The sequence below is a fragment of the Antrostomus carolinensis genome, unplaced genomic scaffold (genome assembly GCF_000700745.2).
Source record: "Antrostomus carolinensis isolate BGI_N321 unplaced genomic scaffold, ASM70074v2 scaffold18146, whole genome shotgun sequence".
Lineage (NCBI taxonomy): Eukaryota > Metazoa > Chordata > Aves > Caprimulgiformes > Caprimulgidae > Antrostomus > Antrostomus carolinensis.
This window is the reverse complement of record NW_010324287.1, coordinates 53,218-65,654: the sequence shown is the minus strand read 5'-3', so window position 1 is coordinate 65,654 and position 12,437 is coordinate 53,218. Positions and strand designations below refer to the sequence as shown.

The 12,437-nt window shown below is 39.7% G+C and overlaps 1 protein-coding gene across 1 annotated transcript in view; it reads left to right on the top strand.

Moving 5' to 3' along the window:
* The window catches only part of LOC104527235 (engulfment and cell motility protein 1), a gene marked incomplete at both ends in the record, with an annotated part of 60,555 nt that overhangs the window by 16,310 nt on the left and 31,808 nt on the right, over window positions 1–12,437 (top strand). The window contains one exon of the mRNA XM_010170903.1: window positions 10,199–10,368. Within this exon, the coding sequence (XP_010169205.1) occupies window positions 10,199–10,368 (170 nt within the window). The remainder of the gene's footprint in view (window positions 1–10,198; window positions 10,369–12,437) is intronic.

Here is a 12,437-nt window from a genome sequence, read left to right as displayed (position 1 = left end):
AGCAGTACCGTTGCCACATGCCGAAAGCCACTGTTAGTCCCAGAAGATGTATGTCTAAGGCAGCAGCAGTCCCATTTCCTTGCTGACAAATGTAGTGTGCCATTAAAATGGTTTACCTCTTCATGGTGGTGTTGTAGCATCTGAAGATTCGAAGCATTTTTATGGCCAGACTCTGCTGCCCTGTACTGCAGCTCATTTGAACAGGCAAGATGGAGCTGTGGTGGTTTAACTTTTGACTTCTGTTGAACCTGTCAGGAGTGGGGTTGGTTACTGCCATAAAATGTGAAGACTCCAAAATAGAAGCCATGGAGAGATTACAGATGTGTTTTTGGATGGATCACTTTATAGCTAGTAGGGCCTAGGCTCAAAGTAAAGAAACAGAGAAGGGTATGTTGTTACTGACTTCCCAGGTTCTCCAGGCATCATGTGCGTTACCACTTCCCTCCAGCCTACTTAACCTGGTGATGGCTTATATGGGACTTAGGAGGTGACTAAATTTGTACACAGGTTTGTGTATAAGTGGAAATTGAAGAAGCCAATATGGAAACATATACATGCCTCAAGTTTGTTCATCAGTGACTGCAGTATTAATCTACAGGAATGTAGCTTCTGAATAGGAAGCACTTTGAAGCAGCAGCCAGCTGGGCAAAGACAAGATTATTTCCATTTCCTTCAAAATCTTTTTCAGTGCTCGTTATAGAGCTTTACAGTCGTAAGAATAAACAACAATTTAAGACCATGGCTCTGTCGGACTCTATGTGACTCCAGAGTCTCTTGCTATATGTCACCAAAACAGCCTTGTACATGGGAAACCACTTGCCACTGGAGTAAACCCCATTTGGTGGAATTCCTCAGAAACAGACAGCCCCAGCACCAGTTCCTCCTAACCTTTGGGACTTCTTAAGGACAAGTATCCACTCCACTGGAAAAGGGCTATCTACTGCCCAGACTTGGGATCTCATGAAATCAAAACATCTGTGGTTCATCAAGAACCAGTGTGGCCCAAATGCACTGCATCATTCTTTTGTGTAACCACAGCATGGAGTTGACAGCATGAGATGACTCGTGGGATCCTTCCCTGTCTCAAAATCTACAGCCAGTTGCACCATGCAAAAGTGAAGAGAGGCTGTGCTGTGACTGATCTGTGGAAATGAGTGACTGTCTGTCTTCAGGATCACTTGTGCAAGACAAATTTTGGATTTATAACACTTTCTACTAATACCTATGGGCAGGAAGATGGAGCTTTGCATAAGACTCTTCTGTTTCTTTGGTGATGTGCCTTAGGGTCAGTCAGCCAAGACAGGGGTCCTTCTCTGGAGATATTCAAGACCCGCCTGGACGCCTTCCTGCGTAATCTCGTTTAGGTTCCTGCTCTGGCAGGGGGATTGGACTAGATGACCTTTCGAGGTCCCTTCCAATCCCCAACATTCTGTGATTCTGTGACATTGAGGTATTACCTGCTACCTACCAAGTTATGGACCCCTTTGGCACTGGCTGACAGTTATGAGTGACCCAGCCATCCTGTTAGAAGGCCAGTCTACTTTCTAGTCTTCAGTATTGATATTTATCCCTGAACCAGTGCTTATTTTCAAATTTTCTCATGTTTTAAAGAAGTTTTTGTTAACTTTTTCCCCCAGAATCAGAGAGGTAGCTTGGAAGGAGGTTTCAAAAGACTGGATTGGTTTTTGTCAGATTAGAGAGTATTTGTATTCTTTAAATAGACATAAAATTAAGTTCTGCATGTTCCCACCCTACAATAGTGCCTTTACTTTTAAGGTACTGTCAAAGTGGTCATCATAGAGGTACCTAAAATAGATAGATTAAAGGCTTCCAAGCTGTGGTTTTTAGGCTGGTGACCCACACAATACTTGTCATTTACCCTGAAAAGCTAACAGGCCATCTGTTTCCATTTTCCCTTTGAAATTCAGTATGAGAGCAACAGTAGTTGGAGGAGATAATGTGAAGAACAGGCTGCATGATAAACTCCTGCAAAATGGGAAAGATGCTTTCCTAGGTGCTAGAGCTGGATGGGAAATGTTTTTCTCATCCTGTGAAAATATTAAGATTTGGAAATTTTTCCCCCCTTTTTTTCTCTGTCCAACATCAGTATAAAGTTGAAACTATCTCTCCCTTCCCCTAGAAGAAGAAAAATGCTTTTTGAAGAGGTGGAGGAATTAGAAAAGAAGGAGAAGAAGTATGAGAGAAATTAATAGGAGCCACGTGCAGATTATGCAGTGTCTGGGATGTGTGCACGTAGCTCCAGAGAGGCCTGAGCTACCTACTTCCTGGCTATTGTGGGCAAAAAAAATCTGTCCTGAATTTTGCAAGCCTGTTGAGGGAACTTTTTTTCCTCAAAGAGTTGAGAGGAATTGTTTTGACCAGTTCTGAAGGCTGCATGAACTGAAAATGCTTTTTTAGTTCTTAATTTTCATGTGACTTATTACCATGACAGCCAGTAGTCTGGCTATACCCATTCACAGTTGTGATGCCATCAGTCACTGAAAATTGGGTGAGAAGGATGAGATACGATCGTTTTGAGTTCTGTTGTCATTCGCCTCAAATTGTGTCTTGCTCATATACCCAGAGCAGGACTATTGAAGATTAAAAGGAGGGAGGGGGGGAAAAAGGTAGTTTTATCTAGAAATTGTAAAACAGCATTTTTGGGTTGGCTTTTTTTAAAATTAGGATTTGAAATCTAATTCCGCAAATCTAAATGTTAAGTACTTTCTCTTTTTTTTTTTAATCTCAAATTTAGATTATTTTGCGTGCGTATATAGGGACCTTTTTCTGAAAATCATTGTTAATATTGCAAGGGCAAAACTGCAGTTGTGGTGTGCTGCTAAATCCATTATCAATGCTTGCCTTCAGAGATTTACAATGTGTCTATTTTAAACTTCTTAGAGTTAAAAACTTTGCAAACGCCAGTCGTTGGGCCTGGTGGGAATTGGAACTGCCTCTTTGTTTCCGTAGGTCTGTTTGCTAAGTTTGTTCGACTCTCTGAAAGGCTGTTTTTTCTAAACAATGCTATATTTTTCCTCTATAAACCACTCACCACACAGACACTCCGTTTCCTAGGTAACTTGAGTACAGATTGAATTTCTCTCATATTATCTTTGTTCCTATATCATCTTTCTTATTTATTTTTAACCTCTCCTATCGTCTTTCTTACCAATTCTTTGTGATGTTGTGTGTTTTTGCAGTTTTCCGTGACCTGTTTTCCCCCTTTGTCCATTTGGATTTCTGAAGGGACTCATCAAAAGTTTCTTACTCAACATTTCTTTGTATTTGAACATATGTGACAGTCGAAATGCCAGATTGCTATTGTCTGTTTTGTGGTACCCATATTCCAGTGCCTGGTGGGTAGGTGTATAACTAAATGAGCTGTAATTGTTCCCGAGTGTGAGACTGTTCCGAAAGGACAGTTGTGTCCTGCAATGCAGCAAGCTAAGTCCAACCTTTTAGTGTGTGCAACTATGGATTCCTTCTATTAGATCCTGCAAATCCTCGTTCAGGTGACTGATCCTTTTGAAAGGATGCTAAAATACTGAAGGAACTGGCCTCTTTTTAAAATTTATTTTAAATTTAATAATATTCAGACAGAACTGATTATTTGAGCACTCGCTGTTTATTTGAAAGCAGCTTCTTGGGCACTTAAAAACCATGCTTGGCTCATGAACTATATATCATAAACACTGAGTCAATGGGTAGCCTTTTCTAACGTGGTATTTATGGACCCTGAGTATTTGCTTGTGTCGGATGTTTTTCTTTGATCCCCTGGATGGAGATTGGTTGAGTTCTCAAACCTGTAAGCTGTTTGTGAGCAGCTGTATTATCATTTCTAGCGTGAGCAATCATGTAAATAGGGGTGTTCATTAATAGTCATCATAGTGTTTTCCCTGAATGCTTTTACAAATGTGAGCAATGTTGATTTTATATTTATATGTGATCTACTCAGACAAGGAAGCGTAGAATTTTGTTGTTGGTTTTTGTTTTTGTTTTTTTTAACCTATTCCTACTTATGCATCTGAATCCTTTCTCTTTGGATAAAAGTTTGGGGATCTGGCCTATAATCTTTAATCTACAATTGCTTTAATATGTGCTCAACTGTCTTAGTGTTCTTGAAGTTTCAGTAAATACATAAACATTTGCAAGTCTAGCCTATGATTGTGATTATGTTTGTCATGTAATGGTGAATTAGTTATTATTGAACCTTATACCAGGAGCATTGACCAGAGAAGTCAAAGAGCCACTTTAATATTTATTTGCTCATAGTAAAAGAGGAAGATTTGTTGGTTTTTGTCTTTTTATAGATAAAGGTTTAATGTCATCATCTTCATATATTGAAGAGTCAGCAAAAAGGATCGTTTCAAATGCAGCAAGAGGAAAATACTGCTTCTCAAACATTCATAAGTGGCTACTGATTGCATAAACTTATGCATATTTACATAATACATATAGCTATGCATCTGTAATGCTTCTACCATTGATTTAGTGCACGATTCTTGATGTGGCTGTTTCTCCATTTCTGCCTCTTTAATTGTGTGTAGTGATTGCGTAGAACTGCTCTGTGTATTACGTTTGTACAGGGCTTTAGAGGTAGAAATTGTGCTTGAGTATTAATGTAAAACTGTTAGCAATTAATGTCTTTACTTCCTAAAATGGAATCTCATTGCATACCTGGCATCAGAAACCAATCAGTCTTGCTGGGTCTGTTGAATCTGGTTTGTGTATGTGATGGTTTGGGTGGATTCACCCTTTTTGCTTGCAGCTTGCAGCCAACACAGCCTGCTCTCTCACCCTCTCCCTCCCTCGCCCAGGGAGTAGGGGAGAGAATTGGAAGGAAAAGGGCAAGGAAACTCATGGGTTGAGATAAAAACTATTTATTAATTAAAATAAAATGGTAATGATAACAGCAGTGATAACAGAATATACAAATGAGTGATGCACAGTGCAATTGCTCACCACCCGCTGACCAATGCCCAGCCTGTGCCAGCCAGTGATCCCGGAGCAGAGATAGTCCCAAACCAAAACCCTGGAAGAGCGAGAGCCTGAGTGATCCCTGAGAGAGCACCCTGGTCTTCCAGTCAACCCCGGTTAATGTACTGACATGATGTGATATGATCTGGAATATTTCATTGCCACATCCAAATGCCAGGTCTGGGTTTTGCTTTTCACTGCACTTCTCCCTCCCAGTCCTGATGCAGCTGTGAACCAGCCAAACATGGTGGCCTTGAGCTCCACCAGCAACTCATAACATTAGTACTTTATCAATGTTCTTCTCATAACAAGTCTGAACTGAAACACTGAAACTAAAACACAGCTATTTAACTACTAAAAAGAAAATTATCTCTATCCTAGCAAAACCAGGACAGTGTATGATGATGATTATGGAACGTACCCACTCCTCCATTGCTTTCTGACGTAGATACAGTTGTAGGTGAAGTGGCAGTAAAAAGTCAGGAAAAGGCAGCAGTTTAAACCACCACAGTGTCTCAACACTGACTGATTTAAATTAAACCACAGAAATGCACCTGTTTGATTAGTACACAACTATATTTGGTAGTTTCTGTTGGCCTGTATGCCCTTTTTCTATCAGAAAGTTGAATAATGTAGCTAACTTATCTACAGGAAAGACCAAAATACTCATATTTTATTTTATTTGCTTTTAGTAAAGGAAAAATGAGACAACTGATTACCTAATGGCAAAACTGCAGTTTTTCAAGGGCCCAAATTTCTCCCGTTGCACGTTAATATTTGATAGTGGTTGCATTTGGAATCTGTGTCCTCCCTCCTGTCCTTGCTCGCTGTATTTTGTATTCTGTACAGAAACCCTATGTACGTCTGGGTAATAAGTTGCTTTCAAAGTTTGCACAAAGTATTCAGTGGCAAAGAAATGATAATTTGATCAGTAGAATCCCTTGTGAGGATGATCTTGGGATTCCTAACCTCCAAATGGCTATTTAAGTCTCTAAGCGAGTCACATCTTGGATTTAGCTCATTAGTTTTCTTTTTAAGCTGACAATCTCATCAAGCTGCTCCTTTTAAGCGCTGCTGCTCCCTAAGGGCAACCTTTCTGGCTGTCCTTGGAGCAAGTCATTTTTAGACTAGTCGTGCAGCCCGTACCTCTTGACAGCCTTTTGAAACGTCAGGGCTTCGACAGCACATGTTTTACAAGCTTCCTGTCTTCCTTCCTTTCTAGACAGGAAAGCAGTTAACACTCTTTCATTTACTTGAACAGCCGTGTTTCTGTTAATTCCCTCGTAACGGTTCTCAGTTGGGTAGGGTTTTATATATTTATTTATTTATTCTTACCTGAATGATATTTCAGTAAGAGCAGAGACATGGCAGGCTAGCTCTGCTGTTGCTTTAATGAACTGTGCTCTCTGTCCATCCACTGCTGGATTGTAAATCATTAAATAGCTCCCTGGTAAGCACTCAGAGTGTATTTCGTCTGGGTTTCATCTTTTAATGCAGTCATAAGTGAGCTGTACATTCCATAAGCATGTATGAGTGCTATGGCAACAAGAACTAGGAGGCTTGTGAGAACTGCATGGTATTCAGTGAAGCAATATTTTCACCCTTCAGGCACTTGTGATGACAACAGCCAACGTTACTTTTGGCCGTGTTTCCACTGAGACATGTCCCAGTACTCTTGCTGAGACAAACACTTGTATACTCCTTTAATCAAGATCTACTCTGCCATTATCAGTTCTTTTCCAGTAGTAGAAGGAGCAGGGCTTATCGGATGCAGTGTCTTGCAGAACTTGTTTAATGTAAGAAAAGTACAGCTACGTAGGAACTTTGCTGATGGGGCATTAGCAATGATAGAGCCTCTGATCTCTGTAAGCTCTCTTTTATGTGCTTAAAACAGGACTGAACCAGTTTTGTAGCAGAGAGACATGGCTTTATAGATTTTTTTGTGCTCTGTAGAGAGGACCAAGCTGTCTCTGATCTAAGATGATATTTTGGTTTTAGCGTGGTGAATTTCAAAGCTCTTGCTGACTTCAGAGGAAAGAGGATTAATGTGTCTCTGTCGATAGGTTGGTCCCGCGCATGCTGCTGTTCTGCAGTGTAGGTGAGCTGTTAGTGCATGTCCCTGGGCTGGTATTCTCAGTTCTGGTGAGATGTAGGGTTAGCTCTTTCCATGCTTGGTGTTGATTCATGTGCAGTGGAAGTCTAACTGGGACGGCAGCAGCAGTTCACCAACCCCAGTTGTTTATGCTGGGGGCAGGAGTCTCTCTTCAAGAGGAAGGGTGAACTTGACCATTGCTAAGCTGTTGTTAATGTGTACAGAGATGAGGTGGTGTTTACACGGCAGAGGTAGGTGTGATGTGAAGGGTTTTGCAGGAGGATGTTCTGGCTCTACTTACATGTTCTTTCTATGTGTGTTACATAGGCAATTACAGTCCCCATCTGTTTAGCCACAGCACTGCTGCCCAAGTTCTGCCCACTCAGGCTTACTGGTTGAGCAGCTTGGGAGAGCTGCTCAGTTGCACTGAACCAGGTGTTTTTGTTCATCTTTCCTATTTGTTTCATTTTCACTGAGTCCAGGAGCATTCAGAGGACCCACTTCCCATGGAAAACTGCAAGAACGGTATCCTTCAGTAGGCAGGTAGTGGGAGTGGTAAATTCCCAGAACCATGGCAAGTGGAAGAAGACAAGTGCACAGATCTTAATGAGCTTAAGGTTAAATTTGGGCAACCATTTCCAAAGTCAGGGGAATGCAGCTGCCATGGCAGTATTGAAGATTTTTACAAAGTGTTTCTTCTTTGAGGTGGGCAGGAATTCAGACCTTGCATGTATTCTGAAGAAAGAGTAATGTTTTTAGAATGCTTTGTATCTCTGGGTTGTTATAGCGGGGAGTAGAGAGTAGAAACAGCTCAATGAAGGAGGTCGTTTAGTGAGGTGGGAGTTGGCTGTTGAATTTCTGGTTCATGCAGTAATAGTGGTTGCTCTGAATTTTTGTAGCTGGTTATACAAGAGTACTTTAGCAAAAATTCCTTCACCTGCTCTGATGAAGGGAAGGAGTTGGAGGAAGTATTTTGTGGTTATTCTGGAAGTTGGAAGTTAGTTATTTCTGTTTCTTCCATTTGCTTTGGCCAGCTGCTTAAGTCTAAGAGAATATTCTTTTAGTACCATTTGGACACACAATTGCCATTACAGAGACACTGTATAAGCCATTGTTTCCCCATTACAACTCAAGCCAGTTGATAAGAAAAGGTAACTTAGGGTGGAAGAAAGACCTTTTGGATGACAGGATTCTTCGTTTTTATACATACTATAACTGTTATGGCTGCACCACCCAATACTTCAGGCGTAGGAAAGCTCAGGACTAAAGATACTATTTCTTTTCACTAGTATCTTAATTGAAGATGTTAACTACAGTCATACTAACAAGAAGATATTTCCTCCCCATACGAGCTCCTCACCACACAGGTTCTGGTAAAAGCTGATTGGAGACCACGTGTTAATTTTTCTTAGTAAAAATGGGAAGTAACAAAACTTGCTGATCTCGGAGGATATTGAGACATTTAATTGATTAATGTTTATGAAACAGTCAGAGTTGTAGATAGGAAGCTGTATCTGTAACAACACGGTGGTGTTTTCTACTGTGTTCCCTGTTTAAATGTTCACTTGCACTAAAAAAAGTCTACCACCTCAGGACCTTGATCTGCAGAGATGACCCTCTCTGTGAAGAGTATATTCATTACTGGAAAAGAAAAGGAATTGTCTGTCACCACAACCTTTTCTTATATTTTTCTTCTCCAGCTGAGAAAGAATAAGCATAATCTCAGAGAAAATACCTCTCAGCAGAATTTACCATTAATTTGTTTTCCTAATGACACATAACTTCTCATTCACCTTTCATTCAGTGTAGGTAAGTGAATTTTAGGAAATTGAATTTTGCAAGTATCTATATATAATGAGGAGGATTATTTTTCTAAGAAAAGTATTGGCTGGCTAGCTGTTAACTGAAGCTTTTGGCTGTTGTGTTCAGGTAAGTGAAAGCATCAAATTGAAAACGTGTGCTGTATTTTAAAGTATTTGTATGGCTAAAGAGAGAGACAATTTAATATGCATTATTTAAATATCCCTCTAGCTTTTTATCATCAGTGTTCATTTTGGAATTCACTGTCTCATCCTGTATTTGAAGCATTTATAGGCAGAAAAGCCTAATGTATGTGGATATTGAACTTGCATAAAAATGTATGAGTGATAATATCATAGTATTATGTGGGAAGTAATTATTCCTGTGCTCCTTGTAAGAGAGTATGTGAGTTTTTGAATTGACTGTGAACAAGAGGAAGGGGGAGGAAAGAGAAGAAGACCTGAAGTTGGTCTCTGCTGATATAACCCAATTAGGAAAGTACATGGTCTTTGTTGTTAAAGGTCACGAGAAGTACGTAAACTGAGTAAGCGTTGACAGGAAAGAGAGTGCTGCTATTATTATGCTGAGATTGTCTGATGCAATTTGTTTTATTTTCATTTTGACTTTTATTGATACGACACTTAAGCTCTTTGAGCCCAAAGGCTGTCTTTTGTGATGCTTACATTTTACATGAGACAATGGGGTATCTATCCATTGCTCAGCTTATGATTCTGCAACAATCCAGATAAATTATAGCTAATAATGGACTAATACATGAGTGATAAACTTTCACAAAATTAATTTCTGAGTGAGCCACTTAATAATTTCTGAGCATGCAAGTGTTAAGGATCAATAATCTTCCGGGGAGATCTTATAGTAGCCTTCCAATACCTGAAGGGAGCCTACAAGAAAGCTGGGAAAGGACTTTTCATAAGGGCAGTTAATGACAAAACAGGGGGAAATGGGTTTAAACTGAAAGAGGGGAGGTTTAGATTAGATATTAGGAAGAAATTCTTCACTGTGAGAGTGGTCAGACACTGGAACAGGTTGCCCGAGGAAGTTGTGGATGCCCCCTCCCTGGAAGTGTTGAAGGCCAGGCTGGATGAGGCTTTGAGCAACCTGGTCTAGTGGAAGGTGTCCCTGCTGATGGCAGGGGGGTTGGAACTGGATGATCCTTAAGGTCCCTTCCAATCCAAACCATTCTATGATTCTATGAATAATATTAAACATGGCTGTTGTTCCTGCTTGCACTAATGCTGTATTCATTATTGCCAGTGTAACAAAAGCTTTCTTGTTGTTTTTGTTTTGCACGTTTTGTTTCTCTCTTAGGCTCAAAATGCACAGCAGCTCCATGAGAGGATCCAGTCTTCTAGTATGGATGCGAAGTTAGAAGCACTGAAAGACTTGGCCAATTACTCACGGGATGTTACCTTTGCCCAAGAATTTATAAACCTAGATGGCATTTCCCTCCTAACGCAAATGGTTGAAAGTGGCACAGAGTAAGTATTCTGCTGAAACTGACATTCCTCCTGTGTGGGGTGCTTTCATGCTCACTCTCCAAGTACTTGAAGTATTTCTGTGTACAACTTCTAAGATTTTATAAAATAAAACATCTGAAGAGTTCTGGGCTGCTAGGACAGTATATCCATTATCAATGGGAATGTATTTTTTAGTTTTTCCCTAACAATGGGCTGGTGGGGATTGGAGCTGAGCGAAGTAGGAAGTTACAAGACCCTCTGTGCCATAAAGTTCTGCGGAAACTGTGGTCCTAGTTTCTTCTCTACCCATTGGAATTTAGATAAATCATTGATAGTGTATTTAAAGGCTGGTACTTAAATGATGTCATCTGAAAATTGTGTTTTAAATGTCATGTTACCGAGAACATGCAGAGCAAAAATCAGTGCTTGCTTTATTTTCATTTTTATTGTTTTAATTCTGTCTGGGGTTTTTCAAATGACAGTGACCTTTTGAATTGAAATTGAAAGCTGACATCTGAAAATACATTTAATCTGTAGCAGAACATCTTACAAATTTTCACCATTGGTGAAATTCAGGACCATAGTCCTGAATAAGTGTCTGTTGGCTTAACGTGGAGGGTACTACAGAAAACTATCAACTGGATTGTTGCACTATTAAATTATGTTCTAGCAGTTACCATCTCAAGTAGGCTTTTGCTTTCAAGTAAGAGTTTTAGCGCTTTGCAATGTCAACCTCTACTGCACATGAAGAAATCAACAATACCCACACCCTCTCCTGAGAGAAAAAAAAATGCTCTGAAAGTAGCTTTCTTTTTCATTGAAATGTGTTCAGTCTTGTGGACCAGACTTCAGAAGTCAATTGCTGAAATCAGTCCCAATTCCCTCTCAAATGTTCTCATGTTCCCTTGGAGTCAAGAAATTAAATGCTGTTAGGAGGTAAAGCAAAAGTAGTGTGTGAGCTTTGAAATGGAATACAAATTGCCTCTGATGATCCCACACAAGATATACTGGGGATTTTCTATGGAAAACTTAAGGACTTTTTAGAATCTACTAGTCCTTAAACTGGGAAATGTGAAAACACACTCTCACTGATCCCTGATGTGGTCAGTGATTCATTGGACTTTGAATCTCTATTGCCTAACTCCAGCTATAAACTGGATTTCCAGTAGCTTGTTGTTTCATCTTCAGTGTTTTGGGGTCTTTATTTTTTGCAGTGATATGATCTGTGGCACATATTATGCCACTTTAAAAAAAAAATGCTTCTAGTTATCAAATTTGTCTCCTTGTCTTCTATTCCTATAATATTTGTTGTTTAGGGAGCAAATTAAACTTAAAACCAAAGACAGGCTTAAGTTGATATAAACTTAAGCACACAGTTACTGTACTAATTAAAAAACATACTGAATGGGCAGGCTCACATGTGCCTAAGATGAGAACATAAACAAATTAAGTCACTGCCTCTGTAGTTTATTTTGTCATGAATTTATATAAGTTAAATGGTTTAACTTACTCCACTGTGGATTGTACTTGAACGAAAGCACTTTATTTTCTATTGAAACAGAGAACGCTCACATATTTTTACAAGCATTTATTTTAGCTTCATCAAGGCTAAAGCAAGTGTCGTCCTCACCCTTCAGATATGACTGTACTACTGTTTTGTAGCTGTGGGATGGGCCAAGCTGTAGCAGACTGGTCTGGATTAAAAATAACTATTCAGGAGGGAAACCACTGAAGCCAGCACAACTGCTGAAAGAACTGCTCAGCAAATTACACCCTAATAGTAGTTCCTGGCTGAGGGTATAAGTTTTCAAACCACAGAGCAGGCTTGTAGACTGGACATATGAACAGAGTCTATTGCACTGCTTTTTTAAAAAATAAATAAATAAAATTAATTTTTAAGTGGCTTGCATTTGGAGGGATTTCAGATTTTTCTTTCTAGCTGGTGTAATGTATCACTAAAGAAGCACTTGATCAATCTACCTGTCTAATCTATTTATCAGTGTTTCTACCTGTAGGGAGAAACACTGTCTAGTCTGAGCATTGAACAAAGACTCAGACTGTAGGAATTGCCAGCAGCTTGATGTGCTGAT